Raw genomic sequence first — 27,562 nt, forward strand, 5'->3', positions numbered from 1 at the left:
AAACGAATTCATCGGCGCATGTGCAGGACGCCATGAACCGTTTTTGAATGCATAGGTATTACGTCTATTTATATGGTTCCGGCCCCGTATCTGAAGCCTTGGTAAGGTGCAATTGGTCGGTCTCGTCCCCATCCGCATTTGAGTGGGCGGCCATTAACGGAATAGCCCGCTAGTTGGACAATTGCCAAAGCGGCCCGTTCGTGGGAATCGTATTTGACGAAAGCACAGCCTTTGCTGGGGTGAAATTTGAAGTCGACGATAAAACCAAAGTTCTGGAGGAGGGGTATGAGGTCCGACAGGTGGGTGAAGTGGGCTATATTACCCAAATAAACCGTGGTTTGCCAATTTGGAGCCTGGCGCAAAACCACTTCAAATGACTTGGGCGCTTGTGGCTGAGGGTTGCGCCCGCCATTGTTGGTGTCTATAGGGTAGCCTTGGGCGGTGTAGGGCAGTGGGGGAGTTGTGGCGCCGGCCGATGCTGATCTTTTGGGAGGTGGTCGGGTATTTTTCTTTTGGTACATGTGTCGATGAGATGCCCAATTACAGCGGATGGCTCTGCCACCTATAAACAGGCCCGGCATCGTTACCAATGCGTTTTCTGCCTCGGCAGGGTCTGCAAAACTGACAAATCCGTATCCTCGAGATCGCGAAGTTTGCATGTCCCACATCACATGGGCCTGTTTTCGGCTCGGGAATTGGTCGAATGCCTTGCCTAGCGTCTCGTCATCAACCTCCGCCGACAAGTCGCCCACAAAAATGGTATAGAGAGGCAGTTCTGGGCTTGAGGATGTACTGATGGTTGACAGTTGGTACGCCCAGTTTATTTTAATGGAACTTCCGCCAACTTCGGAACCATTGAATGCTGTAAGAACACTCTCGGCGTCTTCCCGGGTGTCGAATTCCACAAATGCATAGTTAAAACCGGGTTTGTTCTTGTCATGGAGAAGTTTGACCGACTTGGTCTTGTCAAAGAGCTCATGAAGATACTGCTCGTTAACAGTTTTTGGGATGTTTCCCACATACAAAACGGTGTTGGAAATCTCCCTGCCGCCGTTCACGGCACTGGCAACCGCAACTTCACCTCCATTATGGGCAATTGTCATGTTTCCAAGTTTTTCGACAATTTCATCGCCCCCATTTGCACTCTGATCCGCCGTTGATGCTGTGGTCAAAGGCAGCATTTTAGTATCGCTGGGCAGTGTAGTCGCTTCTCCGCTGGACCTGGAGTCACTTCCGGCTCCAATTGAACCCTCCTGAGACATTTATGATGAATTCAAGACGGAGACCTTTGTAGTTTTTGCTGTCAAAATCGGTATAGCAGGAGTCTTTGACCACTGAAATTCGAGCACACGATTCCTCCAGGCGTCCGCACTAACAAAATGCCTCAATCTTCCTCAATCGTCACTGTTGATCCGTAGTGATACTCCACCACACACGCTGATCTCACGAGTTCGCAGTTCGACGATACCCACCACGTCGTGCGCGTACCGGAAACTTTCGTGGGGTCTGGTGTACTGGAAGTCATCGCGATGGGTTTCCACCATGTTGGCGGTGATTGTCGATGACCAGCGTGACATCAGCACGGTGAAGCAGCGGCTAGGGACCATCGTCAGCAAACGCAGAAAGGTCGAGAACCACAACGGAGAATTTTGGATTTATTGCAAAACCGATAATACCCTCGATATTACCCTCGGATCTTTAACGACCGGGTGTCGAGGTAGTGTGAGATTTGGAACTTATGAAGAAGACGAGTTTGCCCATTTGCAGCCATTGCAGCGGCTTTTAAAGAAATTTTTGCGCTCCAGAGGTTCAATTGTGTCTGCAGAACCACAACTAATAGAAACCTGTCCCAAAACATGGACTTTATACAAGCCAATGGTTCTCTTTGGAGCCAACAGTTTTGGGTGCAAATTATGGAATGAATTTTTGTCGGAATATGGACCGGATTTCTTCAAGTATATCTTGCAAGATGAGCTTTTTGCAAAATATACCCATATAGCCATCAACAAACCAATTCAAAACGATGACGTCATGCGGCGGCCGTTTTCTATCACACCTGTTTTTGGCGATTTTGGACCGGAACCCAATGACAAAATTTTCAACGAGCCTACAAAAAAGGATTTCGACCAAGCGTTCTGGTGCTCTGCTGTCCAGAATGGAATCTACCAGGAATGGGCACCTCGGTTTACCATGTTTTCTCGAGGCAATATTAAGGAAAAAAAACGAGTGTTGCAATTTGGCTGCGAAAAAGACGATTTTGTCATTGATATGTATGCTGGAATTGGGTACTTTGCTTTGTCTTATTTGCACAATGGGGCAACTGTGTTTTGCTGGGAACTCAATCCGTGGTCCATTGAGGGTCTCAAGAGGGGTTTGAGTGCTAATGGTCACAACCTAAGAATTTTTCAGTCTCAAGATGAATTTACTTTGGATCGTTTTAACCAGCTCAGAAAAGAAGGAGTCACTGCATTTGTATTTGCTGAGAGCAATATACACGCCGTGGACCGACTAAGCGTTTTGAACAATCCGAAAATTCGCCATATCAATCTTGGCTTGCTTCCCTCATCGCGAGATTCGTGGAGCGCAGCGAAAAATTTGGCTGCGAAATCTTCAATTTCTACAACTATCCATGTCCACGAAAACGTACATATAGGGGAGATTGACACATTTGCCAAACAGATGGGGGTCCAGTTTGGCACTGTGGAACATGTGGAAAAGGTGAAGACATTTGCCCCGGATATTTGGCACATAGTTGTGGATGTAAAAGCGAAGAAAAATGAGAATTGAGAAAAAAGACGGAAAGAGAAAATTAAGAGAAGAGACAGAAGAAGTGTAGACACAAGTGAATAATAGATGTGAAGAGGCAGACTTGGAGAAATGAAAAATCTCAAAAAAGAAGACTGAAATATGTCTACCACCAAAAAAAAATAAGAAAAGATGAAAGAGGAAAGAATAGACGGGATTGAGGACGGAAGTACCAAACCGATTTCATAAATTACAGAATCAACTTGAACCAATTCTCAAATACTTGAAATCAGTTATTTGGTAATTGTATGCCAAGTTAATTTGCAAGGCATCTCCTCACGTCAAAGTTGCGTCAAGCACGTCAATCTTGCATCAGTTTCACTGCATCCATCAATGACCAGGCTCAGCCCGTATTTTTGCGTATCGGAAGCAGGTCCGCACCCGATCGAGCATCCGGCCCACAGTAAATCCCATCATGCATATACACCCAAACACCAAGGCAAATCCATCACAACTCTAAATCTCCCCTTTTCTGCTCGTTTTGCCCTCCCCCGACCCTAATACCCGCCATCCTCCCACCATAAACCCCGCTCGTAACTCGGTCTGCTTTCTCATCCGCCGAATTTTTTTCAGCCGTTCCTGCAGACAAGCACGTCAGCGTGACTGCGCCGCCTTTAAACCAAACTATTTCAGAAACAAGTAATTAGCATTCGCGTGGCTTTCACGTTTTATTTGATATAAAGATCCCAGAGTTGGCACATACGTTCTTCTCAGCACGCACAACAACTGAGCAGCTTTTGGAGCCGGAAATAACCGGGAAAGATTTCCGTTTGGAATAATAATAATTCAGTCCACACGGCTTTGCACCAAAAAAGCCGGTAAATACGTCCGTGACTAGCGATCAAATTTCAAAGCCCGGCCGTCCGTGACTAGCAACAATGGCTGACGAAGACTTTTATGATATGCTTGACTTGTCGCCGCCGGGAATACCGAAACAAGATCCCAACTACCCTTTTCAAGATGGATTTCTGCAGTATGGCAATTCGTTTCGGTACTCCGACCAACAGACACCTGACGGTAACACTCCTCCGCCTCCCCCCACGTCAAACAACCGACAAACGCTTCCGGAATTACCATCTAATCTGCGACCAACCCAACCGGGACCACTCGGGCCGGGGTTCATGCCCGAATACTACGGCGCCGGCTTGAGCACCGGAAACAGCCAAAGTGTTTCGATGGGCTTGAATACGAATCTGTTTTCCAATCTGGTTTCAAATCTGATCCCGAATCTGATCTCGAATCTGAATTCCAATCTGATTTCGAATCACTCCAATCTGCTCCATCCCGCAACCCAGTCGCAGTTTCTCCAACCAAAGTCGCCCAGTGCCTACTCATCGCATTCTTTATACAGCGATGCGTCGCTGAACCCGGGAAGTCCGTATATGGACGCAGTATCGCAGTTCAGTCACACCTACTCTGACGCCGGAGGAGGTGGTGATTTTAGCGGTTTCGACACAGAAATTGCTCTTGGAGGCTCCATTTCCACCACCAACCTTGCCGGTCTCAATCAAAGCCAGTTTTTTAACGACAGACAATACTTTCCCCAGCAGCCGGCCGTACTCCAGCAAAACTACAATGCTCGAGACCACTACCAAAGCATGCCGTACGCCGGATTTGACTACCTTTCGAGCCCGCCGTCTGCCAGCCAAACCATAGATACCCGCTACAACGGAAGTTCGACTTCCGCGACAGCAGAAGCGCCGTCTTCGTCCATCGACAATTCTCACAGTGGTCCATTGACGGAAAATAACCTCCAGTACAACGAGTTGCAGCAGGTAAAGATCTCGGTGCAAAAGGCACCCGAACAAGTGGCGGCTCGAACCCCTTCGCTCTTCAGCAACTCGTCGCATTCACTGTACAATTCCACCAAAAGCCCCAACGAAAGCCTGAAAAATCACAACCATCTCCAAAATCCCTCACCCATATCTCCCTCGGTTTCCGATACTGCTTCTGATGCGTTGTTGCGTCCCGATGAATTCCAGTCTATGAAGCGGGGCCGCCGACATGCTCATCATTTACGGCTGGAACTGCGCCTGAGACTGCGTCTGCAACTGCGCCAGCTGCAACCGAATCTGCGCCTGTCGCTGCGGCTGCCTTCTGTCTACGACGAAGACGACTACTCGGAAAACGACGGCGATCGCGACGACTACGAATCTCCGTACGAGAGTATTCGGGGAGAAGATGGTGAAATGAAGGTTCCTTCACGCACAAAAATGCTCGAATTAGCACTGCAGAACCTGGCTCCACGAAGAGTGCAAAAACACCCGTCGTTGTTCTCGTGCCATTTGTGCGATAAGCGGTTTACCAGACCATATAATCTCAAGTCTCATCTTCGCACCCACACCAACGAGCGGCCCTTTGTTTGCAGCGTTTGCGGCAAGGCATTTGCTCGACAGCACGATCGAAAGCGCCATGAGGATTTACATACGGGAGAAAAAAAGTTTCTGTGCCGCGGGTTTCTTCGAGACGGTACACCCTACGGCTGTGGTCGTAAATTTGCCCGAGCCGACGCTTTACGGCGCCATTTCCAAACCGAGGCTGGCCGAGACTGTATCAAGGCGCTTTTGGAAGAGGACGATCGAGACCGAAAGAACGGTATAGAAGGGGGCAGCGAACTCCCGGGGGGATTGAAGCGTGAAACCATCATGTTTGCAGGCTCGGTGCCGCTGGTGGCTATATCGCCGCCGGATTAGACGTTTAGAGACAACTGCAGAAAGTAAAGAGGTGCAAAATGGAATACCAGGGAATACAAAGGAATACTTAATATCTGAGGAATATTCCAAGAATACACAAGGATGCTGAAATAGTGATCAAGAAACACCCCAGGAATATTCAAGGAATACTCGAACAATAATCAAGCTACCCTATATATGGAGATTACACTTGGTGGAGCACATGCTATTCTTGAGAATGTGATATCCCTTTCAGTAACATTTTGAATGCTAGTGAAAGAGATATTCAGAAGGAGAATGCTACATTTGCTTTGCCAAAATTGGTTTGTGAGCTCTGAGACTAGCCTGTTTGTCGGCTCCGAATGGAGCGCTGTCAAGAATTCGCCAGCTGAATATCCAAGGATACTCAAAGAAATACCCTATGAATACTCAAAGAATATTCAAAAAAATACCCTATGAATACTTCAAGAATACCCAAGAGATATTTAGGATCCAAAGGGTTGACAAGAACACAAGAACACCAAGGAATCAAAGTTCCAAGTATCAGTACTGATGTATATCAAGAATTATAGAGTACCGGACCGATGTAGTAATGCAGATATTCTTTTGGTAGACTTCTGTTGCGGTGTATGGATCCGCACCCATCTCAACTTTCGAACTTTATTCTCTTTATGGACCACGACAATTTGGCCGATCGTCTAACCGGCACGCCACAAGTTCTGCAGCAGTCTGAGTTGGAGCTGCTTTTGCAGAGGAAGCAGCAAATACTCCAAAACCAAAGCCACGCGACAATAGAAGCAATATTGAAAGAAAATGCCACGGCTCCAATTCACGTTTCTAATGCCCAAGTCACCAATGGTCAAGCATTTCGGGACTCTTTTCTCCAAGCACAACTCAAGCCGCTTTTGAAATCGGATCTTACCACGTTACACAAACTATCTCTCGGAATAGACGAGGTGAGTCGAAATTTCACCAACGCTGGAGCGGTGAAATCCATCGCCGTTTCGTTGTCTTCTCCCCATTCGAATTCGCCCTTTTTGCAGCGCAGAAGACGACCGGGGTATGAGATCGTGCCTGTGTTCCACATAGACCCCGTTTCGAAGTTTTACGCCAAAACAGGAACAAATATAGGCAATGGTGAAGGCGACACATACATCCAATTTCAGCTCCGGAACATTTTTGGCGGCGGAGAAAGTTTGGTCATGGACGCCGTTAAGGGAACTCGTACGCCATCGCTGTATCTCGTCAACTACTCACAGCCAATATGGAACAATCCCGACTACATGAGCGACACTCAGGCGTATATTCATACTAGAACCATGGACTGGATAGGTGCCAGCACCAAGGTTAGAGGCATCACCACCAAGATTTATACTCAGTTTTTGAAGAGTAATCACGAATTGGTGCTAGAAAACTGCTGGAGGTCGCTTTCCAACCAAACTTCCAAGTCGCTAGAAGTTTTGGCCCAGCTGGGTGAAGACTTTAAGACATCTCTAATTTACAACTGGAAATACGATACCAGGAACAACTTGCATCTTCCCACCAGTGGACACTACTACCGTCTTGGCTTGGAATACAGTGGCATCCTTGCTGTAAATAATGTTCGGTACAGCAAAATTGTCGCCGAGACTCAACATGCTGTGGAACTCAACGACTCACATTCAATAATTGGAACACTAAAATCTGGCTTTATAGCCTCCCGTGGCTCTACAAGCAGCATATTGGACCGGTTTTACATGGGGGGTCCTAATGATGTTCGATCGTTTGTCCACAATGGCTTGGGTCCCAAACTGTTCGGCTCTAGCATTGGTGGAGATTTTTTTGTCAGTGGAGGGTTTTCCTTGGTTTCTCGATTACCGGCAAAAGCACGAGACAGCAACTTTCGGCTTCATAGTTTTGTGAATGCTGGTCACTTGGCACTGAATTTAAAAACGCTCAATTGGTTGCAACCGTCGGTTGGTTGCGGAATCGGTATACTATACAACCATCCCATGGCTCGGTTTGAGCTTAATGTGGTGGTTCCTTTGACGGCACACGAGCGGGATGGACTCCGAAAGGGGATCCAGTATGGAATCGGAATCTCGTTTTTGTAAGAAGGAACAATTGAAACATTTGGTTTCTGCTGAAAATGTTAGAGAAAAATGATAGAACTGCTCGTCAACTGAAGATTTAGCAGTGAAGAAAAGAGAGATTTGAATTAGCATTTATTCTGAAAGGATCAGCAAGGTCGTCTTGAAGAGAACAAATAAGAAGAGTTGGTTGCTCGACATGAAGCTTATAAGCTTTTCGAAGGTTACCATACTAAACTCTCAGGAAGTTTAGAGCCAAAAATGGCTCGTCTAAATTTCACGAAAATCACCTAAGTCATTCTTATCATACAATTTTTTGGTGCTTTCATTGCTTGTATATATTGCATTGATCTACTTTAGATTCTAAGCTGATAATCTACTCTTTTCTCTTACTCTCAATCCACTTATGGTGCCTTTCGATCACCGCCGGCACAATCAAACTTTCAATTTCCACTCCATTTTTCTCCTCCTGCTCCGACAACCGAACCCACTCAGTCTTTTCGTCGGGTGTTACCAAAACAACTTCTTTTTTTCTCGTTTGGAGCAAATTTCCAATCACCAATTGATGCTGGTAACGAGATAAAGCCGTCAAAGATTTTTGTAAAAGAATTGAATTATCAGTTTCCAATTTGAACGATACAATCATGGCAGATGGTGCCCAACTGTCCACTAAACGACGTAAGAATTTAGGTACTTGTTCAAGGTCAATTACCAATTTTCCACTTGGCTGCGACTGGATTTTATGTTGCGGCATTCTGGACTGAGGAAGAAAAAAATCAGAAACTGCTGCTGCCAAGTAGAACAAGGCTCCGCTGTCCAATCTGCTCATTATGGTGGAAGCAGATTTCAATGTGTACAAATATTGGTTCACTGTGGTATATGGAATGAGAAGAAGCAGATTCGACTCGGTCGCATTTTTATACTTGCGAAGCACCACCAACATTTCATCAGCAAAATCAGGGTTTATTTGAACCTTGTTGTCGATTTCGGTCATATAGTCCAAAAAGCAATTGGTAGTATGGGAATAATGGCGAGAATATGGAAGAAGCGAATACTCTCGATGAAGAAATATTACTGCGTAATCATTTTCCAAAAAATATTCGGCAGAAGTAGCTCCTCTGGTTCCTGCACTGAAATTGTCAATGAATCTTACTGTGTTATTTTCAAGCGGAACCGTAGTTCCTCCAGAAGTCACTAAAACCACATTTTTTTTCCCGGCGTGAAACTCTATGAATTTAGTCATTTGTTCTTCAAGCTCAGGAAGGTACGCCGGCGGTTTGTGCAGGGAAAAGTAGCGGTCTTCGTCCAAGACCTCAGCTACTGGAGGATCCGCATGAGTACGGTCGATTGCGGTTTGCGGTTCAGGATGCGCGGTTCCATAGGAACGGTGTTTTGACATATGCACAGAAGGTTAGCAAATCGACATATGTACAGAAATCACAGCGCAACCTGCATAATGCCCCGCCATATACGACCAGACCCCAGATCCCGCATCGCACCAGCCTGCATCAGTGTCACCAATATCTGCACCAGCAACTGCACTAACATCTGCACAATATCTGCACCAATCTGCACCGTTGCGTTACATCGATGTCCGCAAACTACTGGTCGTCATCGCAACGCAACGTTTGGCAGCACACCCGCCAATCGTTAGCCGAATGTCGCCGCCGGCTTCAAGTGCTCGAAAAAAAAATGATTCAAAATGGCTTTATTAAAGACTACCCGCATATCACTTACCAACCCCATGTCCGGATCTATTTGCATAATTGTATGTATGCCCTCGGAACCACCCGGTTGTCCCTGCTACTAACCCCAGTGCTATGCAAGCTTGGCCGCCGCTTGAATATAAGACAGGTGGCCCTCGCTTCTGCCGAAGTTTTTCTTACTCGTTTTCTCATCAGAGTTCTGCTAAAAGAGATAAATATTTACCTTTTGGCCACTACTTGCTTGTACGTTGCTTGCAAATCAGAAGAATGTCCTCAACACATTCGGCTTATAATATCCGAAGCTCGAAATTTATGGCCAGAATATATCCCCCACGACGTGACAAAACTCGCCGAATTCGAGTTTTACTTAATCGAGGAAATGGACCTGTATCTCGTTCTCCATCACCCCTACAAATCACTCCTTCAAATCCAACAATACCTCAGCGATAATTTTGCAACCTACAAATTTGCCCTCACAGAACAAGATCTTCAACACGCGTGGTCTATAGTCAACGATAGCTACGTGACCGACGTCCACCTCGTGTATCCCCCACACATCGTGGCGGTAGCGTGTATTTACATCACGGTGGCTTTAAGGCGCCACGCATCAACGGGCGATTCTACTGGCGCAGGCGACTTGACTTCGATGCACATCGACGATTTAGCCGATATGTCGGTAGTGGCTAGCAGCGGCGACAATTTTTCGTTCGATCACGACGTCAATAGAGCTGCAAAACTCACCAATTTTATCAACCATTCTCATATGAATCTTGAAGAAATTGTTGATGTAGTCGAAGACATTCTCAACTTGTACGTTCTCTGGAACCGGTACAATGAAGCCAATTGGAAGAAGGCGTTTCAAGATATGTTATTGGGGCAGGTACCCCGCTAATCAGCCTCGAACCCTGGTTCATACCCTGTTGCCGCATTGGGGCATCAGGCACCGCACGTGACGCGAAATTTTTTTTCAACCGGTGTCAAACACGTCGTTGGTATTTGATGGCTTCTCCCAATACTAAGGGAATGGCAGTGGCAGAGGCAGTGCCTGGAAAAGTCACGACAAGTCGCCTGAAACCGTCCAAAATGTCACGAAAGGGACCGTATCACACGTCATTTGTGGCGACAGTTGAACGTAATCAGATCCCAATTTCCCAGGTTTTGCTTGCATGCTTGTACATGCTTCATATCTTCTACCCCAAACTCTTACCCATCACCACAAAGTTCATCCATCTCCAATACAAGATCGGAACGGGGTCCGACGGCGCTCCGCTCTACGATATTGGCATCGACGACGCCTACTATGTGGCTCATTGGGTGATCACCCTCACATTTTTACGAGCCTTCTTGATGCAATGGGTATTTGGACCATTTGCTAGTATGTCCAACAAGATCAAAACCAAGGGAGCCCGCACGAGGTTCTGTGAACAGAGTTGGTTGGTTACCTATTATACGTTTTCGTTCGCATATGGCATCTATTTGTATGTCCACTCGCCATACTACATGAATATCGATCACCTTTATCTTCATTGGCCCAACCACAATATGACTGCGGGATTCAAAAAATACTACCTCATCTCCATGGGGTTCTGGTTCCAACAGGTATTTGTTCTTCACATCGAAAAACGCAGAAAAGATCACTATCAAATGTTAAGCCATCACATCATAACTTGTTGCCTTATGGTCGGCTCCTATAATTACTACTACTTCCGTATCGGCCACATAATTCTCATGATCATGGATTCAGTCGATATTCTCTTCTCGGGAGCCAAAATCTTACGGTACCTCGGCTACTCCAAGCTTTGTGACTTGATGTTCTTCTGTTTCCTTATGTCGTGGATCATCTTGCGGCACGGCTTGTACAACTATCTTTACTATCACGCATGGACAAAGGCTTCATCGCTCATGCCCGACGCCAAATGCATCCCTGGAGTGTTGCAAAGGCGGTGTTGGACCAATACTGTGATCAACACGTTTTTGGGCCTTTTGGGAGGGCTTCAGATCATCACCATTGTTTGGATGTATTTAATCGCAAAGGTCGCCTATAGAGTAGTTACTGGCCAGGGTGCAGAAGACGTCCGTAGTGATGAGTCTGATGAAGAGTAGCATAGCATTAATTCAGGATTAGATACTTTTAACCGCATTAATTCACGACATCATTCTATCGCAAACTAACGTACAAGCACACCACCATCACCACAACACCCCAAACCACAAGAAGAAGCGATAAGGTTTTCAACAATTTCTCATATCGACTTATAATTGCCAGCTCCGATCCGATAAGCTTGTAGCCGAAAAGTCCTGGAAGAATGAACGAAATTGCAGTGGATCCTGTTGCGCCCACAACCGCCAAAACTAGGGCAAAAGACTTGACGCTTACAGCCAATATGTAGCCCACGACGAGGAGAATCACCGTCAAAGGAACAAACGTTTTTTTTATGGGAGGCGAGGGAGCTTGCGATTCCAAAAGTGGAGTCTCGTCGTCGATTTCAACACTCGATTCTTTAGGCAGTATGAGCCATTGGTATATGTTGTTGACGCTGATTCTCGCAGGGTGGAGCATCAAGGGAAAGCTGAACAAAACCATGAAAACAATACAAAGTTTTCCAATCGTGGCAGACAAAGAATGCGAATACAGCAAGATGATGTTTCCCGAAACCAAATCGCCAAAAGTCAAATATCCAGCAAGCCCAACAGCCACGAAAAGACCTGAAGATGCTAAGATGGCGGTTGTGATGAGCGAAGTTAGGCCTTGAAGCGACCGATCTGACGCTTCATTGATAATTGAGAACATATTCTGGTGGCCAGTGAAAGCGAAAACGATGATAGAAAATGTGGAAAAAACGCCCCACGCACTCTGTGGCACCAAATGGCGCTCTCCTGGAACATAGGCGTCACCTAGAAAGAAATGGAAAATCACCAAAATCGACATATACGCAATAGCGGCAAGACCCAAAATGGAACTGTATTTCAACGAGTCCAAATTCCGTAGAAACGAAAGCGGAACGCACACAAAGGTACTCGCCAAAATCCAGAACACTTTGGGCAGCCAGAACGGTGACCCAAAGATCGTTGGCATGATATCTCCGACCAATACTAGGTACAGAATCGCGCACCCAAAACACTGGATTGCAATTGCCAAGTCAAAAACAACGGAAAGTGACTTGTAAGTGAGCGAGCTCAATGCAAAGAACGTGGCGTGTCCAGGAGACGTATATCGAGACACGTAAGCCTGAAGAAAGAGCCCATAACCAGAAGTGATTGCTGCGACAAGAATAATAATCACTCCAACCACAATTCCGTCGGTAGAAAACGCAAGGGGCATGGAGAGCAAGCCAGCACCAATGATGGTCTTCGTGAGCGAGATCGCTGACGACGTCCTAGATGCCATTTCACGGGATTTGGTTGATAAATATACAGTCACGTGACGTGGCACGTGATAGTGAAATTGGGCAGAATCGGATTTTTGGAGGTTTTTTGGACGTTAATGTCGTATTAGTGACGCGATGCAGTCGCCGAGGAACTTCCAGCACCGGTTTTTCAAATTGTCAGTTTTGGCAAACAGCAATAGAAAGAGAGCCACAAAGCGCGACACAAACTGTGGAGTGGCGGCGCCTGCATGTAGAACTGTGGCCACCTGTATATACGACGCGATGTGATTTGGTGTAGTGATGTCACTGTTTACGTCTGTGTTATGAAGAACGGCATCCATGAGCTGTCGATTTCGGTGGCGGTCCGTGTGCGGCCGTTTACCGAGGCCGAGCTCCGGCGGCTATCTGAGTATATTCCGGGGCCACGACCGGTGGACAATGCGCAGTTGGCGTCGTCTGCGCCGCCGGTGGTGACGCCAGCAGCAATCCGACGAGTACTCCGGGTTGTTGATGAAAAGATGTTGGTGTTTGATCCGGCCGACGAGGGCGGCGGACGACATTGCAGCCTGGCCAATCCGAGGGCACGCGAACATCGGTTTGTTTTTGACCGGTTATTGGACGAGACCGCGGGGCAGGTGCATACATATGAGGCCACCGCCCGGCCACTTATAGACAGTGTACTTGACGGGTATAATTCGACGGTGTTTGCATACGGAGCCACCGGATGTGGCAAAACGCATACCATTGTAGGACCGGAACTGGATCCGGGGGTGGTTTTTTTGGCAACACGCGAGCTTTACGACCGGCTCGAGGCCCGCACCGATAAACCGTCGGTCACGATGTCGTACCTCGAGATCTACAACGAAACGGTTCGAGATCTACTTAATCCGACCACCACATCCAACCGGTTGGTTATTCGAGAAAATGCCGGGGGCAAAATGACGGTTGCAAATCTTGCATCTCATGCCCCCGGAAATGTTGATGAGGTGATGCAACTCATAGCCATTGGCAACCAAAACCGAACCTGCGCTGCCACCGACGCCAATGCGGTATCGTCGCGATCACACGCGGTGCTCCAGCTCACCGTTACCACCGGAACTCCCGAAGACACCACCGACGCCAACCTGTTCCACGTCACCTCGGCCACATTCACGTTTGTCGACTTGGCCGGAAGTGAACGCGCCGCCGCGTCGTCCAACCGAGGCACCCGACTCCACGAGGGCGCCAACATCAACCGGTCGCTCCTTGCATTGGGAAACTGCATCAACGCCCTCTGCGATCCGCGCCGCCATAAACATGTTCCTTACCGCGACTCAAAACTAACACGTCTTCTTAAATTTTCTCTTGGAGGAAATTGTCGAACCGTGATGATTGCTTGTGTATCGCCGCTGTCGCACCATTATGATGAAACATTAAACACTCTCAAATATGCTGACCGGGCAAAACACATTTCTACAAAAGTAGTGAGAAATCGCCACACTGTTGACCGCCATGTTGGCACGCTTCGGGCCACCGTGATGGCTCAGCAGCGGGAAATCAACCGGCTACGACTCCAGCTTGGCCAGCTTGAAACTTCTGGCAAAAATCCGCTGGCAAAAAGGAGCTCTCTGGCGATTTTGGCCCTGGTTGACCATGAACACACGTCGCAAACATTAAAGAATCTATGGTCCCAAATCAACTCGCTGGTGGAGTCTCGTCGTCGGAAATGTACGTTGTTGGCCCAAAGACTGATCTTGTTTCGCCACCGATTGCAGGCATCTTTTTTGGCGGAAAAAATTCAGCATTTGCCCGACAAATCCGTACTCATTTCGCTCGTGGCAACCATAGACAAAACTATCGCCATGTTGGAGTCACAGTATAACACACCCGACGAAACAGACGAGTTGTTCGCAGTGGCGTCGCAGGTCGATCCCACAGCAGACTCAAGTCCTCACTGGCACGAATTCCATCGGTCGGTGGTGCAACTCGCACACCAAAATTACAGTGGAATTGTCGTCCAAAAAGCTTCTGTTTTCCTTGAAAGCTTGCTCTGTGCTGCGCCTCACCTCGTGTGTAGCCACGCCGACACCGACTTTGCCACTGAGTTCATCAACACCGTTTCTGACTTTGTTGGAGGAAAGCACGATCATGTTATTAAAAACCACGCACAGTGGTTTTTCAGCCAGCTGCAACACCAGACGGTCCAGCCGCCTGTACCTCCTCAAAAACCTTTGTCGCGTCGCCGCAAATCTATCAGAATGCTGCTGGCAGAAAAACGGGTCCGATGGGAGTTTCCCGACCAGTCGGACAGACAGATGGACAAATCCATAGACAAGTCGATGGATCCCAGCGACTTTAGTCCCGACGGGTCCGAGGTGGGGTCGCCAAAAGCGCCGTTTGATGAGCTCGACTTGTCGTTCGACCCTTCTCTCAGTCTGCCTCCGCTATCGGCGGTGCTTCCAGAACAGTTGAACAAGACTCTCGCCGTGAACAAGGTGAGGAAACCCGGCCGAATACCACTCACGGCTCGAAAACTACCTACTAGCGACACAATTCAGGAAAATTCAGACTCAATTGAAGAAGCGGTTAGTCTGACTCCGGTCCATAGTCCTGGCTCTCCGCGATTGGGACCACCAACAAGAGCGATTGATCGTTGAGGACAGAACAAAGCACAGCATTTTGATGAGTTGAAAAGTCAAAGTTTACAACCTCTAGAGATCAGTTCTTATTGTTAATTCTGATCTACGTATATTCTGGATAAGTCAGGTCAGAAAATTGCATTTTATATTGAATATCAACATACTTTTGAGTCTGGAGTTTGCACCGAATACAGCCTTACTGATATCCAATACAAAGCGGTATTGTTCAAAGTATTCAAAAATTTACCCTGTGGATACTCAATGTATACTATTTCATCAAGATACGTAGAAGTAGTTTTAAGATTTCAAGGTTGTAGAAAATGAGTACTCATTGCAAAATAGAACAAGACAAACGATTTTTTATTTATCAATGAAAAACTAGTACCTGTCGTTTCTTCCGTAATTGTCACCTCTGCCGTAGTCATCTCTACGTCCACCATAATCATCTCTACGTCCACCAAAGTCATCTCTTCTTCCACCAAAGTCATCTCTTCCACCAAAGTCTCCGCCATGTCTTCCCTCGTGTCTTCCTTCGTTTCTGCCGTAATCATTACGACCGTAGTCATTTCTACCATAATCGTTTCCGCCTCCGTAATTGTCATTTCTTCCGTAATCGTTTCTTCCACCATAATTGTCGTTTCTTCCTCCATAGTTATCGTTTCTTCCATAGTCGTTTCTTCCCTCATGTTTGCCCTCGTGGCCTCCCAACAATCCACTCACCATTCCACCGAGACCGCCCTGGCCATGACTCTGGTTCTGGCCCTGGTAACCCTGGTTCTGGTTGTGACGACCCTCGAACGCATCCTCAAGCTTGTTGGCTCCAATTGCGCCCACTAAAGCTCCACCAATTTTTCCGAGCGTCGAGTGTTCTTGGCCGCCCATTTTTCCGCCGCCATAACCGCCAGCAACTCCACCAATAACAGTTGATAAAAGTCCTCTATCGCCCTCCTGTCCCTCGCCTCCTTGTGGGCGTTGTTGTTGGGACTCTGGACGTTGGTAAGATCCCTGATCTCCTTGGGAGTAAAATTCGTTGGCAGACATTTGTGGGAATCGAGGGGAAACGTTCCTTATATAGGGGCCCTGGATCTGATGACGTCATGGATGCAGGGGACACGCAAGAGAACGCGTCGACAGAAGTCGGATTTCGAATACGGAGGTGAAACGGAGATGAAACGGAAATGATAGAAACGATTTACTTACATGATGACGCAGTCCTTTTCGGCCAGGCCGGAACTCTTTTTAATCTTCTTTTGGAGTTTTGCCGCCACTTGCTTGTCGTGAATTCGCGACACCGCTTTGGCTTCGCCATGTTCAGCCGCACGCAAGTACCATGTCTGAGCCTCAGCGTCATTTTTTATGCACCCGATCCCCTTGTCGTAAAAATTAGCCATTGCAAACTCTGCTTTAGGTAGCCCACATGCAGCTGCACGCTTAACCCATTCGAATGCTTCACTTTCATCTTTGGGGAGATACGGATCACTTCCGACCAAGTACCATGCACCCATAGCGAGCATACTGGCCGGATCTCCACCCAATGCCGCTTGGGTATAATAATGGATCGACAAGTTTGCATCCTGTGGAACCGTGTCGCCAACCTCGTAAAAATGGCCGAGGGCTGCTGCCAGTTGTATGTGGCCAAATGCAGCCGCCTGCGAATAAAGTTCCAATGCATACTTTCGGTCAACAATGACAATATCTTTGAACCCTTCCAAATATATTTTTCCAAGTTCATAAGGTGCTGCCGCAGTCAATTCTGTGGCAGCAGTAGCTGCACGTGTAAGCCACTTGATTCCCATTTTTTTGGTGTTGTCATCTTGTCCGAGACCCATGCGACCATGAAACATGTACACTCCCAATTTATACATTGCAGCTGTATGATTACGAGATGCAGCCATTTTGAGGTAATCCAATGCCTTACGTGCATCACGTCCAGTACCCAATCCCTCCTCGTAGCAATGTGATGTCCGGTACGCCGATTCTACATGTCCCTTTTTTGCAGCCGACTGGAAAAGACTGAATGCTTCTTTGTTTTCCGGCTTGCCAAATGCACCGGAACTGAATGCATCTGCAAGCAAGTATTGCGCCTCGGCGTATCCCTTGTCGGCAAGCTTTTTAAGGTAAAAGTGGGCCTCACGAAGGATGGCGCGGCGCATCTTTTTCTCATCAACAACACCGGAATCGGAATTGGCCTTGGTGAGGTCGGATGAGAGTGACCTGGTTTTGCTATGATTGAGGCGAAACCGCGATTCCGATTCGGTTGCAGCAGCAGGACCGCGGTAAGGCGAAGTTTCACCCGACTGCGACGGGGTCACCCCCGGAGAATTTGCACCGGCATTGCTTTCCATCATCAATGCGGTCTGGAGCATATACTGTGCATATTGGAACAATACCGTCGGATCGTTGGTTTTTTTCGCGTTTTGCCGGTACAATTCGATGGTTTTAAATCTTGGAACCAACGAACTATTGTTATTTCCGAGGTATTGACGAATCAAATTGTTATCCAAATCGACCACACTCAAGTTTTCCCGGTCATAAAAAAACGACGAAGTGGAAGAAACCGACCGGTTATGGCCCCACCTCGGACTTGGTGACGGCACAAGATTGCTTTCCGACTCTGTCAACCTAGGGGGTGTCACAGCCGGGCGGTCGGAGGCATTTGGGTTCGGATTGAGCGCCAAATTTGTGAGCGACGACGTGGCCGAAAGTGGGGTTTGTGACAGGTCCATTCCGGCGGCAGCGGCCGTCGTTGGTGATGCAAATATCGGAGGAGGGGATGCAGGCGTATGTGACGGGTATCCTGGAGAATTTGACGCTTGCTCGAGAGGAGTTGCATAACCCTCGGAATTGGGGTTTTGGATGGGGGATTCCGGCTCGATGTCATCGACGGGATACGGCGCCGTGGCGGCTTTCTGGCGGTAGGGATGAGAAGCCATCGAGAGGATCAGTGAGAAACACGAACCACGAAACTGGTAGGGGTGCTGACGTCAGCGGAATGCATAGAAAAATATAAGAACAAAAAATAAGAGATGAAACGTAAATTACTTACAGAACAATAACAAGACAATAGCTAACTTACTAATGATTAGGATTTGAAGAGGTCTCCAGTCTAAATTTATCTATCAATTCGTTCATTTTCTTGATTATCTACATTGATCATCTATCCTACATTCTCATTCCTCTCTTCCTTCTTCTCTCTTCTCGCTCCTTTCTGCTTTCACTCGTTCACTCGCTTCAGTTTCTCAGCTATTTCCCTTCTTGCATTTCTTAGCTTTCTTAGCTTTCTCAGCATTTCTCGCTAAGCTTTATCAGGTATTCGTAGTTTGCTTTCGCTCAGCTTAGCTTCGCTAAGCTTCGTTTACTCGTTCAGCTCTTGAACACATGCACAACCACCGCCACCGTCGCGGCAGCCATAATACAAATCAACGACAACACCCGCAGTCCCCCACCATTTTCCTCCACGAGCAACCGCGCGCGGTCTTCCGAGTCGAGGGTGCTGAAATCTGGCGGCACAAATGGCTTTTCCCCACCACTCGCACCGCCACCCGCCGCCATTTTTGCTGCTTTTTCTGCCGCCAATGCCGCGGCCTCAGCGTCTGCTTTTTGTTTGGCGGCAATTTCCTCCCTATTTTTCCTCGCCACCTCGGGGAAATGCTTAATGAATCGCAGATCTTCCGTCGAGTTCCATTGCTTACTCTCGCGCGCAAACCGTCGCTTGACACTATCGCTGGTCACTATCGACCCGGTAGTGGCCTCGTCGCTGGTCATAAAACTTAAAAGTCCCGTCAAAATCGTCGCCACACTCCAGGCTGGATTCCACGTGTCAGGGTGGTAGTCACTCATGGAAAGACAAAGTCGAGTATTGCAAGTAAAACGGCCATTAGGCGTGACCATCGAAATCGAAGGTGGTTTGAACGGATAATCGCCGGGAAATCGTAAAATTCCGTGGTACTGACCGTCTTCAAATGGAGTACCAGGAGGGCCGGTAATGATATAGTGCCATTCTAGAATGTCTTGATCGTTTGGCTTGGCTTCTATGAACGGAGGAGGGTTCGTCGCGATGGCGCGGTACTCCTTGTTGAGTCGTTTTTGTGCTTGTCTTGAAGCCATTAATGGGTGGTTATGGAAATAGCGCAGATAAGTCGGTGTGCGCGATACACTACTGCATCCAAACACCTCACACAAGCAGATACCAAGCATATACCAAGCTTAGCCGGACAGGTGATCCGAATATTGGAAACAGCAATTCCTTAATTTCTCATTCGATCATGAGAAAACAACCATTGTTGTATTGCTGGTTTCTATTCTCGATCACCACGGTTTTCAGATTTTGGGTAGGCATGCCGGTATAATTTGCAGCCATTTTCTCAGCCAAAAATCAAAAACTCAACTGCGTTTTTTTCTCCTTTTAGGCTTCTACAACCAGAAAACTTTAGCAGATCATGCTTTTGACATCCATGGTCTACTAACAACTTTCAATATCAGCTCAAAAACAAAACTATTTTCATTCCGACTTCACCACATGAACAACGTTATTGTACTTGTCAGTACATCATTATCATGAATAATTGAGCAATTGCATTTTGAGCTTTGCTATCCTCACTTTGCTTGAAAGCAAGTTACTACAGGTTCCATTGACTTGCAGCGACAGGCTGCAATATTCAACGAAAAAGTTAAGAGATATCAACCTGAATATCATTGACAAAATCCATTCCACGTCATAACTCAAAGGTTTACTCAACAATTCACTATACTAACGACCGACGTATCACTAGTCACTACGGAAAGATTTCTGGAATTTTTCACCACTTCGGATTTTATTCACTAGAAACATCACATCATACTTTTCACTTCGATTATTGGAGAGATCACTGCAAACTTTTCACTTCAGATTTATTCGACTCCAACTTTTTCACTCCGGCCGACGTCCAATGGCCACCATGATCTTCCACTCCACCACACAAGTTTCAACACCGTCATTAATTCCAGTTCTCATTTCACCAGCTTCCAACTTTTTGGCTTCCACAGGCAGATTTGCTACAAAATTTTGTGGAACCCATGCTTTCGTTGATAATTCCACCGCACTCGTATTCTTCTCCAAGCCGGCAAATTCAAGAGCTTCGTTCAAACTTTCGGGACTTATCACGCTGTGACGTACACCCTTAAAGTCCTTCAGTACTTCTGCTCCGGCGATTTCTCGGTAAAAATCGACAATGTAGAGCCATCCACCCGGTTTAAGAAACGATGCCAACTTTTTTGTCATGGCTCCAAAATCGTGGAAATGGTGGTACGCCAACGAACAAACGATCACATCGGCCGAGGATTCAAGAGGACGGATATCTGCCTCGGCTTCGTCACTCAAAATGTCAGCTTTGACAATTTTGGTCCATATTGAAGAGTCTTTGGTAATCACATCCAACTGTGATTTGAACCTGTTCAAAAATCCCTCGTTAATATCTACCCCCACAATTTTGGAAGCCTTGTCTTTTGCCTCCAAGTAAGGTACAAAAATTCTATCTAAAATTCCAGGTCCACAGGCAAAATCCAATATGGTTGCACCTGGTTTGATAGGACAGTTTGGAAAGTTTGAATTGAAATTCTTCACCGAGGGTAAAATACTTTCATTAAAACCACCATCCTCGGCGTCTGGATTTCCAACAGTCTTTGGAGAATTTGTGGAATTGTTTCGAGTCGCCAATGGATCTAATTCTAGTACAGCTTTTGCAATCAGATAAGCAAAGGCTCTGCTACCAGGAAGGTTTTCATAGTGTTCTCCCAACGAGCTGAATTGCTCCAAATTGTCTTGTACTGCTTGTTTGTGGTGGTCCATAAAAATCATCTGGAAAGGAAAACAGGTGACTTTTATAGGTCGCAACCACCAAGTGCTTGCCTAATGGGACCAGTTAGGTCTATGAGCAATATTCGTGCATAGGCACATTGGATCTGTTAAATCCTGTTAAATCCGTGAGGGTCGAGCATTTTTTCCTGCATGGCTCACAGCCAAAATAATTTGTGTTCCTGCATATATACTGCTGGGATCTGTTAAATCCGTGTGGGTGTTTTGATCTAATCGGGTATCGAGTGTCAATTCCTGCAGACAACTCCCCATCGTCAAGAAGGTCTTCTATCGATTCTGGAACCTGGTAATGATACCAGGTATGGTATTCGGATCCGCCGCTCCGAGTAAACATGCAAGAATGTCAGTTTGAATCCATGAACCATCTCGTCATTTGCGGCAGATTTTGACACAAATTCAGCACTAAATTTAAGGTTTATCTCAACCTCCAAATGTCAACTGAAGCCCGAAACTTTGCCTTATAAAATCAACGGTGATCCTGCAGATAGGCCTGTCATCCTGAAAGTTCGGGATTCTATGCACGAAATAGGCAAGTGAAGCGCGGCGCGATAAGGCGTGCATGATTATGCTTTGTGTTACCTAGAGGGTTCAGATCTAACGGTTGGTTGCTCCATAAAGGGGGAACAAAAGGGGGCGCAAAAGTATATAAGAAGTCGGTTGCCCGAGCATCTGTGTGATTTTTTATCGCGTGAGATATTACTTAACGGCTGATTATAGAATTTGCAGCAACTGAAAATGGCAACGGCAGAATTACTTCTGGCTATCAAGGCGGGAAATGGCTACAAGGGTTTCTCCGAGGAATTCTACGACTCGCTGGTGCTTGGTGAGACCTATGCCCAGCTCAAAAAGTATGAAAGTGTCAAGTTTGATCCAATGGTGCATTTGAAGTTTTATTCAGAAGACCCCATTCACAAGTTTAATTTCAACAATACCAGAAGATTGACGATGGAAGAGTTGGGTCTTACTAGCAAAAAGCAAATCTCACATATTGGGGTTCTGGACCCGTTTCCTTTGTTCACTACGGAAGCTATCGAAATCATGAAACAGGAATTATTGCAAAAAGACTTGTTTTTAAAATATGCCCGTTTGTCCTACAATTCCACTTCGGGCACAGACTGTGTTGTTCGAGGCTACGCAGTCGACAATGGAATCGTTAACACACCATTTATCCATGCGGCATGGACTCATCCCAAGACCATGGAATTGGTTTCTCTCATGGCGGGAGTGGAATTGGAAATTGTTTTCGACTACGAAATTGCCCATACCAACATTGCCATGACAGATGAAGAAACAGCTCTGAAGGAAAAGGAGTCTGCGCTTGCCAGAAGTGTTCCTCAAGACGTTGAAAATATTCCTGCTGTTGTTGGATGGCATCGTGATAGCTACCCATTTGTATGTGTGTTGATGATGAGCGATACCACCAATATGGTTGGTGGAGAAACTGCCTTGAGAATGGGTGATGTTACAGGCAACAAATTTGCCGTGGTTCCTTCTCCACAGTCAGGACATGCTTGTGTGTTGCAAGGTGGACTCATTGAACATATTGCTCAAAAGCCTGCTGGAATGACTGAGAGAATTACCATGGTTACTTCTTACCGTCCCAAAGATCCTCTCAAGTACGACAGTTCTAACCTTAAAACTGTGAGACCAGAGATCAATTTTGGGTCGATATACAACACATTTTACCCTCAATGGGTAAAGTACCGGTGCCAAGTTGCAATCAAAAGACTCGAAAATGTCGTGGAAAATATGACTGATGAAGCCGGTAACTTTGATAAGGATTCTGTTACCGATTTGTTGTCTAACGTTGAAGAATATGTCAAAGACTCTTACGAGGAAATGAAAGTGAGCCCTCTGGAATGGGAAAAGCTTCGCAAAAAGGTTGGTATGTGACTGAAGGTGAGAGAAGAAGAGAGTGAAAGAAGTTATGAATTGGAATAAATGTTTACTGGAATAGAGAGGATATTGAACTGTAAGACTGGTATATGAAGCAGACTGATGATTTGAGTCAGAAAAAATTGATTGAATATCTTTTGTGAAATATTTCAGTAATCTGTAAGTGAGACAATATTTTTTCACCTTCGAATTCAAAGAGCTGAGCATTTAGTAGATCTAAACGGCAACATAATAATATATTTTTATTGAATTCCAATTTGCAAGAAACCAGAACCTAATTGTGACTCAATTCTTAAACTAATTATTGGTGAGAATCTTCTAAAAAAAACTAGCAGCTAATCTAAAAGACATTTGCATCGTATTCGCTTCTAGCCTTTTCTCTCTTCTCATACATGTCTAATCTCAACATATTCTGGCTTTCACCGAACTGAATTACTGGCAACACAACTTGTTCCAAAAGGTTTTTTCCTCATGATCATTGACCTGCTGTTGCTCGTATTGGTTGGCATGGTGACCAGGAGAACTATCGTAATTGTTAGCCAATCCGTTGTTCTTGGCCATCATATCTGGAACGGGACCCAGCTCCTGCTTGATAGGAGGAAGAGGACGGTTGACCAAATGCTGCAACTTTTGTTGGTGAAGCTGAGCTGCTGACAATTGCTGCTGTTGAGCTGGTGATTGCTGGCCCAGGCTGGTTTGGTGATGTGCGCGCAGCCGCCGCTGGTCTCTGTGTCTTCTATCTCTATCGTTGGGGGGATTAGGATGGCCATACCCGTGCAAATTGGGCTTTTTGTTGATGGTGGCATCCCATCCTTTCCCGCCGTTAAGATGCAACCAATCAAAGTCCCCGTCACAAGATTGTCCCAAGTCGTCTAATATCGACAAAAAGAGCATTCTGTACTCTTCGTACGCCGGCTCGGCATCGAAAGGAAGCGACCGCACCAGGTCCAAGTACTCGGCAAACTGGCGAGGCAATCCGTCGCACAAGGTGACGGCAGGAGTGGTACGTTTTTTGTCACCAATTTTCTCGTACTTTTGCTTATTAGTGGGTGCCTTCAATCCTTGCCATGGCAATTGTCCTCTCAAAAAATAGAAAAATACATGGCCCAATGCTTCAAGGTCATCACGTCTCAGCTGTTCTCTGCCCAAATGAGTGTTGATGGACATGTAACGAGCAGTGCCGCTCAACGACTTCTTCTCGCGGTACGGAATGTGCTGCTTTGTACGAGGGTCCCGGTACTGTTTAGCCATTCCAAAATCAATGAGATGAACTGCATTTTCATCGGGCATTTGTGGACGGCCTATCAAAAAATTATCCGGCTTGATATCACGGTAAATCAAGTCATGGCGATGTACTTCCTCGACCAAATTCAACATTTGCACGGCAATTTGCACCACCGTCTTCACGCTGAACCGACGACCACACCAATCGAAAAGATCCTCCAACGACGGTCCGAGCAAATCGATAACCAAAATGTTGTGCAAGCCTTCCTGGCCAAAGTAGTAGGCATTAGGAACGCCCTCGCACCCTTGCAAATGCTTGTAGGTGCGGTACTCGTCACGCAATTGAGGAGCCTCCGTCTTGCGGGGCTCAAACTTGATGGCGACCGGCACGCCGTTGATGATATTTGTTCCTTCGAAAATCACCCCAAACGACCCTTCGCCAATCTTCTTCCCGATCTTGTAGTGGAGCCCCACCACCGAGTTGTTGGAAGATGGTTGTGAGGCTGTGGCAGCAGCGATGGCAGCAGGATTAGTTTGTCTGCTCATCAGGGGAAAATCAAACTGAGCCTTCAATAATTTTCAGGTTAAGATTTGTGTGTTGGCGATGCAAAAGAACGAGTCTTGTATGTGGATGGTGTTGCTTGTGTGTGGTATGCTACCGCCCCGCTACACCTCAACCAGATCCAACAAAGTGATTGAGATAATCAAGTGCCGTTTACAAAATTCCTTTTGCTCGACAATGTTACACAAATACACCAGGGTGGGCGGGGGTGCGGATCCGAGCAGGGAGGGAGACGACGACAGAAAAGAAGGAAGAATTCAAATAATTCTTGATTCCTGAAGCAGAGCTAACTGTATGCTCTCTTGTTTTCTTTTCTCAAGTTTTGTTTTCTCAATTCTTTTCTTTCTTCTTTTTTTCTTCATCCGCCTCTCACCAAATACACCGTGTCGCCGTCTTGGAACCTACTGCATCTTTCGCTAGCCGCCACGAGTTGCGGCTGGTCCTGGGCCATGGTGAACATCGCTAGCCGCTGTAGCCCGTCGCTGGTGCTGTTGTTGACATTTTTGACCCGTAAACTCTCCGCCAAAGCATCAATGGCTCTTCCCACCGGCCACTGTTTCGAGAACCAAATCGCTTGTCGTTGCTTTTCCACGTCAATTTTCTTGGTTGTTTCGATATCGCCGTGGGCATCAACATACAAACACCACACGTGCACACGGTCCACTGGCTTTACTTTGGGATCTCCATGAGCAGCTTTACGTAGTTGTAGAATTTCCACCGTTCGAGACCGTTTTGCAGCCGATTTCTTTTTCTCTTTCTGGGCTCCAAATAGAACCTTGAGCTTGCTGAAAGCATTGTTGGTGGTCGCCGCCACGTCCCCTACGCGAAACTGTGTCTCTTTTATAGTGGTGGGCTTCTTTGGTGCGCTCAACGATTTTTCAAGTTTTTCACGATCTTGGCTCCGGTCCGGAAAAAGGGCCGAAACCAGCCCTTTGGTTCGCTCCAGCGATGAAGAAACTGGCGGACTTGGCAGCTTGTCCAAGAGAACCGGACAATGGTGTTGCAATTGGGTTCTATGAGACGCACAGAATACCTTTTTGCAGCCGTCACACGCAAAAGGAAGAAAGTCCAACTGGCGACAGTAGGCACAGTGCTCGCCTATATCCATGATTCCTGACATTCTTGGAAAATAAATGGAAAAATGATGAAAATGGTGGATGGTGATAATTTGCAATCGAGCTTAATTGTTATAATTTGTTGGAAAATTGAACTTCAAGTACACGTCTCTTCAGTATTTGTCGTCTGTGGTTTCGTTTTCTCGGCGTAAACTCGTAATTAGTAAAACAACGTCGTAAACACAAAATTGATAATTTTTGATTCTTTGTCAAATGGCAATTATCGCTCTTATTTCAGTAGAAAGAAGCGCTAAAATCTCCTTAATTTGTACTTGTGTTGTGCTGGACTCCAGGTATACTCTAGTGCTTTCAAATTTCCATAAAATCGCCGGCTTTATATACTTTGGTGGCGGTGGCGATGATGCGGGTGTCTGGCTGACTTTTTGGTTTTTGAGAAATTCTCAAAAGTTCAACTTACTTCTTCAGAGAGCGAAAAATAAACTCGTGCAACTGCGTCACCACGGCCTTTACAGAGCCAAAAACGTGTCTATATCATCTTCTTCAGACGACCAACACTATAGACTTGTTGTTGACTAATTATAATTAATACTGGCAGAAGTATTTACAATACCGCGTCTAGCCATAAAACACATCATCCATACATTTCCCTCCCAGCGCTTTTAGACCATTTATTTTAGGCGGTTTTATGTCCAAATACGACCTTAATGTTCCCTGGCCCGTTCTAGGCTACGGCAAGGCTTCTCCCGCCCAAATTGCATCGTTGAAAGCAACCATAAGCACCGCATTTGCCCTCGATTATACTCATATTGCCATAAATTTCACTGTTCCCGAAGGCACACGGCTCCCAGTCCATGATGCGGCCTCGATAAACCCCATTCCAATGGCGGAGTTGTCAAAACACTTTGAAAAATCGTTTCCTAAGGCTCGTCTATTTTCTCGGTTGACGCTTATGGTGGCCGATCCCGCCCAAATTCAGGGCTTAGCGAAAATTCAGAACCATTTCGATATACTAGCAGTGCAGCCGACCACGGAAAAGGCATTGCAACTCGCCGTTTCCAATCTTGACATCGATATAGTGTCGCTCAATCTTTCACAAAGACTTCCATTTTACCTAAAACACAAGACAGTTTGCAGCGGAGTTGACCGTGGCGTGCACTTTGAAATCAGCTATGCGACTCTCATTGGTGGTCCCGCCGGCTATACCAACAATGGCTCAGAAATGGTGCTTTCAACCACCGCCCTGGCGGCTCGAAAAAACTTCTTTTCCAACGCTCTTCAGTTGATACGAGCGTCTCGGTCGCGTGGTCTTGTGGTTTCAAGTGGTGCCACTCACCCACTTCAGTTGCGGAACAGTTCCGATATTCTTACGGTACTTAAGACTATTGGATTGGAATCGGGAAGAACAAAGCATTGCGTCACTACGAGTCCAGAACGGGCCTTGGTTTCTGGACGACTTCGTATAAAATCTTACAAGCAGACGGTGATTGCTGGAAATGAAGAAGAAAGAGATGTTTTGTGGAATAATGAATCGGAAGACCCACAAAAAAAGTTGGATTCGACCGGCTACAAAAAACGAGCAGCGGAAGCAGCGGGGGGACTCTTGAAGAAGCACAGGAAGAAGGCATAGCATATAGAGATAATGGAACAAAGAAGAGAAAGTAGCAAAAAAGAAAAACCAAGTAAACTGACTATATATGATTTTGTTTAGTCTT

The 27,562-nt window shown here is 46.4% G+C and overlaps 18 protein-coding genes across 18 annotated transcripts; 9 read left to right on the top strand and 9 right to left on the bottom strand. All coding sequences in view use genetic code 12, as the record gives it.

Moving 5' to 3' along the window:
* Nucleotides 1-68: 68 nt before the first annotated feature.
* Nucleotides 69-1,262, bottom strand: PGUG_01996 (uncharacterized protein; the record flags this gene model as incomplete). The annotated part of the gene is made up of 1 exon (XM_001486275.1): nucleotides 69-1,262. The coding sequence occupies one exon, from the start codon at nucleotides 1,260-1,262 to the stop codon at nucleotides 69-71; it is 1,194 nt and encodes a 397-aa protein (XP_001486325.2).
* A 280-nt stretch (nucleotides 1,263-1,542) lies between these two features.
* TRM12 (Trm12p) lies at nucleotides 1,543-2,787 on the top strand (the record flags this gene model as incomplete). The annotated part of the gene is made up of 1 exon (XM_001486276.1): nucleotides 1,543-2,787. The coding sequence occupies one exon, from the start codon at nucleotides 1,543-1,545 to the stop codon at nucleotides 2,785-2,787; it is 1,245 nt and encodes a 414-aa protein (XP_001486326.1).
* Nucleotides 2,788-3,683: 896 nt separating this feature from the next.
* CRZ1 (DNA-binding transcription factor) lies at nucleotides 3,684-5,498 on the top strand (the record flags this gene model as incomplete). The annotated part of the gene is made up of 1 exon (XM_001486277.1): nucleotides 3,684-5,498. The coding sequence occupies one exon, from the start codon at nucleotides 3,684-3,686 to the stop codon at nucleotides 5,496-5,498; it is 1,815 nt and encodes a 604-aa protein (XP_001486327.2).
* Nucleotides 5,499-6,106: 608 nt separating this feature from the next.
* On the top strand, nucleotides 6,107-7,570 carry SAM50 (SAM complex subunit; the record flags this gene model as incomplete). The annotated part of the gene is made up of 1 exon (XM_001486278.1): nucleotides 6,107-7,570. One exon carries the CDS (start codon nucleotides 6,107-6,109, stop codon nucleotides 7,568-7,570), a length of 1,464 nt encoding a protein of 487 aa, XP_001486328.2.
* A 352-nt stretch (nucleotides 7,571-7,922) lies between these two features.
* PGUG_02000 (phosphopantothenate--cysteine ligase) lies at nucleotides 7,923-8,945 on the bottom strand (the record flags this gene model as incomplete). Its single annotated transcript, XM_001486280.1, has 1 exon — nucleotides 7,923-8,945. The coding sequence occupies one exon, from the start codon at nucleotides 8,943-8,945 to the stop codon at nucleotides 7,923-7,925; it is 1,023 nt and encodes a 340-aa protein (XP_001486330.2).
* PGUG_02001 (uncharacterized protein) lies at nucleotides 8,289-8,744 on the top strand (the record flags this gene model as incomplete). Its single annotated transcript, XM_001486279.1, has 1 exon — nucleotides 8,289-8,744. One exon carries the CDS (start codon nucleotides 8,289-8,291, stop codon nucleotides 8,742-8,744), a length of 456 nt encoding a protein of 151 aa, XP_001486329.2.
* A 191-nt stretch (nucleotides 8,946-9,136) lies between the features above and the next one.
* Nucleotides 9,137-10,144, top strand: SSN8 (cyclin-dependent protein serine/threonine kinase regulator; the record flags this gene model as incomplete). The annotated part of the gene is made up of 1 exon (XM_001486281.1): nucleotides 9,137-10,144. The coding sequence occupies one exon, from the start codon at nucleotides 9,137-9,139 to the stop codon at nucleotides 10,142-10,144; it is 1,008 nt and encodes a 335-aa protein (XP_001486331.2).
* Nucleotides 10,145-10,251: 107 nt separating this feature from the next.
* On the top strand, nucleotides 10,252-11,355 carry LAC1 (Lac1p; the record flags this gene model as incomplete). The annotated part of the gene is made up of 1 exon (XM_001486282.1): nucleotides 10,252-11,355. The coding sequence occupies one exon, from the start codon at nucleotides 10,252-10,254 to the stop codon at nucleotides 11,353-11,355; it is 1,104 nt and encodes a 367-aa protein (XP_001486332.2).
* Nucleotides 11,356-11,410: 55 nt separating this feature from the next.
* On the bottom strand, nucleotides 11,411-12,640 carry AVT7 (Avt7p; the record flags this gene model as incomplete). The annotated part of the gene is made up of 1 exon (XM_001486283.1): nucleotides 11,411-12,640. The coding sequence occupies one exon, from the start codon at nucleotides 12,638-12,640 to the stop codon at nucleotides 11,411-11,413; it is 1,230 nt and encodes a 409-aa protein (XP_001486333.2).
* A 303-nt stretch (nucleotides 12,641-12,943) lies between these two features.
* KIP3 (tubulin-dependent ATPase) lies at nucleotides 12,944-15,256 on the top strand (the record flags this gene model as incomplete). The annotated part of the gene is made up of 1 exon (XM_001486284.1): nucleotides 12,944-15,256. The coding sequence occupies one exon, from the start codon at nucleotides 12,944-12,946 to the stop codon at nucleotides 15,254-15,256; it is 2,313 nt and encodes a 770-aa protein (XP_001486334.2).
* Nucleotides 15,257-15,616: 360 nt separating this feature from the next.
* On the bottom strand, nucleotides 15,617-16,279 carry RCT1 (Rct1p; the record flags this gene model as incomplete). Its single annotated transcript, XM_001486285.1, has 1 exon — nucleotides 15,617-16,279. The coding sequence occupies one exon, from the start codon at nucleotides 16,277-16,279 to the stop codon at nucleotides 15,617-15,619; it is 663 nt and encodes a 220-aa protein (XP_001486335.1).
* Nucleotides 16,280-16,434: 155 nt separating this feature from the next.
* Nucleotides 16,435-18,171, bottom strand: CHS4 (Chs4p; the record flags this gene model as incomplete). The annotated part of the gene is made up of 1 exon (XM_001486286.1): nucleotides 16,435-18,171. One exon carries the CDS (start codon nucleotides 18,169-18,171, stop codon nucleotides 16,435-16,437), a length of 1,737 nt encoding a protein of 578 aa, XP_001486336.2.
* Nucleotides 18,172-18,601: 430 nt separating this feature from the next.
* PGUG_02008 (E2 ubiquitin-conjugating protein) lies at nucleotides 18,602-19,435 on the bottom strand (the record flags this gene model as incomplete). The annotated part of the gene is made up of 1 exon (XM_001486287.1): nucleotides 18,602-19,435. One exon carries the CDS (start codon nucleotides 19,433-19,435, stop codon nucleotides 18,602-18,604), a length of 834 nt encoding a protein of 277 aa, XP_001486337.2.
* Nucleotides 19,436-20,147: 712 nt separating this feature from the next.
* On the bottom strand, nucleotides 20,148-21,074 carry PGUG_02009 (class I SAM-dependent methyltransferase; the record flags this gene model as incomplete). The annotated part of the gene is made up of 1 exon (XM_001486288.1): nucleotides 20,148-21,074. The coding sequence occupies one exon, from the start codon at nucleotides 21,072-21,074 to the stop codon at nucleotides 20,148-20,150; it is 927 nt and encodes a 308-aa protein (XP_001486338.2).
* A 753-nt stretch (nucleotides 21,075-21,827) lies between these two features.
* On the top strand, nucleotides 21,828-22,985 carry PGUG_02010 (uncharacterized protein; the record flags this gene model as incomplete). Its single annotated transcript, XM_001486289.1, has 1 exon — nucleotides 21,828-22,985. One exon carries the CDS (start codon nucleotides 21,828-21,830, stop codon nucleotides 22,983-22,985), a length of 1,158 nt encoding a protein of 385 aa, XP_001486339.2.
* Nucleotides 22,986-23,420: 435 nt separating this feature from the next.
* YCK2 (serine/threonine protein kinase) lies at nucleotides 23,421-24,758 on the bottom strand (the record flags this gene model as incomplete). Its single annotated transcript, XM_001486290.1, has 1 exon — nucleotides 23,421-24,758. One exon carries the CDS (start codon nucleotides 24,756-24,758, stop codon nucleotides 23,421-23,423), a length of 1,338 nt encoding a protein of 445 aa, XP_001486340.2.
* Nucleotides 24,759-25,132: 374 nt separating this feature from the next.
* PGUG_02012 (uncharacterized protein) lies at nucleotides 25,133-25,894 on the bottom strand (the record flags this gene model as incomplete). Its single annotated transcript, XM_001486291.1, has 1 exon — nucleotides 25,133-25,894. One exon carries the CDS (start codon nucleotides 25,892-25,894, stop codon nucleotides 25,133-25,135), a length of 762 nt encoding a protein of 253 aa, XP_001486341.2.
* A 641-nt stretch (nucleotides 25,895-26,535) lies between these two features.
* On the top strand, nucleotides 26,536-27,477 carry RPP1 (RNA-binding RNA processing protein; the record flags this gene model as incomplete). Its single annotated transcript, XM_001486292.1, has 1 exon — nucleotides 26,536-27,477. The coding sequence occupies one exon, from the start codon at nucleotides 26,536-26,538 to the stop codon at nucleotides 27,475-27,477; it is 942 nt and encodes a 313-aa protein (XP_001486342.2).
* Between the last annotated feature and the right edge of the window lie 85 nt (nucleotides 27,478-27,562).

The sequence above is a fragment of the Meyerozyma guilliermondii genome, genomic scaffold, assembly GCF_000149425.1.
Source record: "Meyerozyma guilliermondii ATCC 6260 scaffold_2 genomic scaffold, whole genome shotgun sequence".
In the NCBI taxonomy this organism is placed as follows: domain Eukaryota; kingdom Fungi; phylum Ascomycota; class Pichiomycetes; order Serinales; family Debaryomycetaceae; genus Meyerozyma; species Meyerozyma guilliermondii.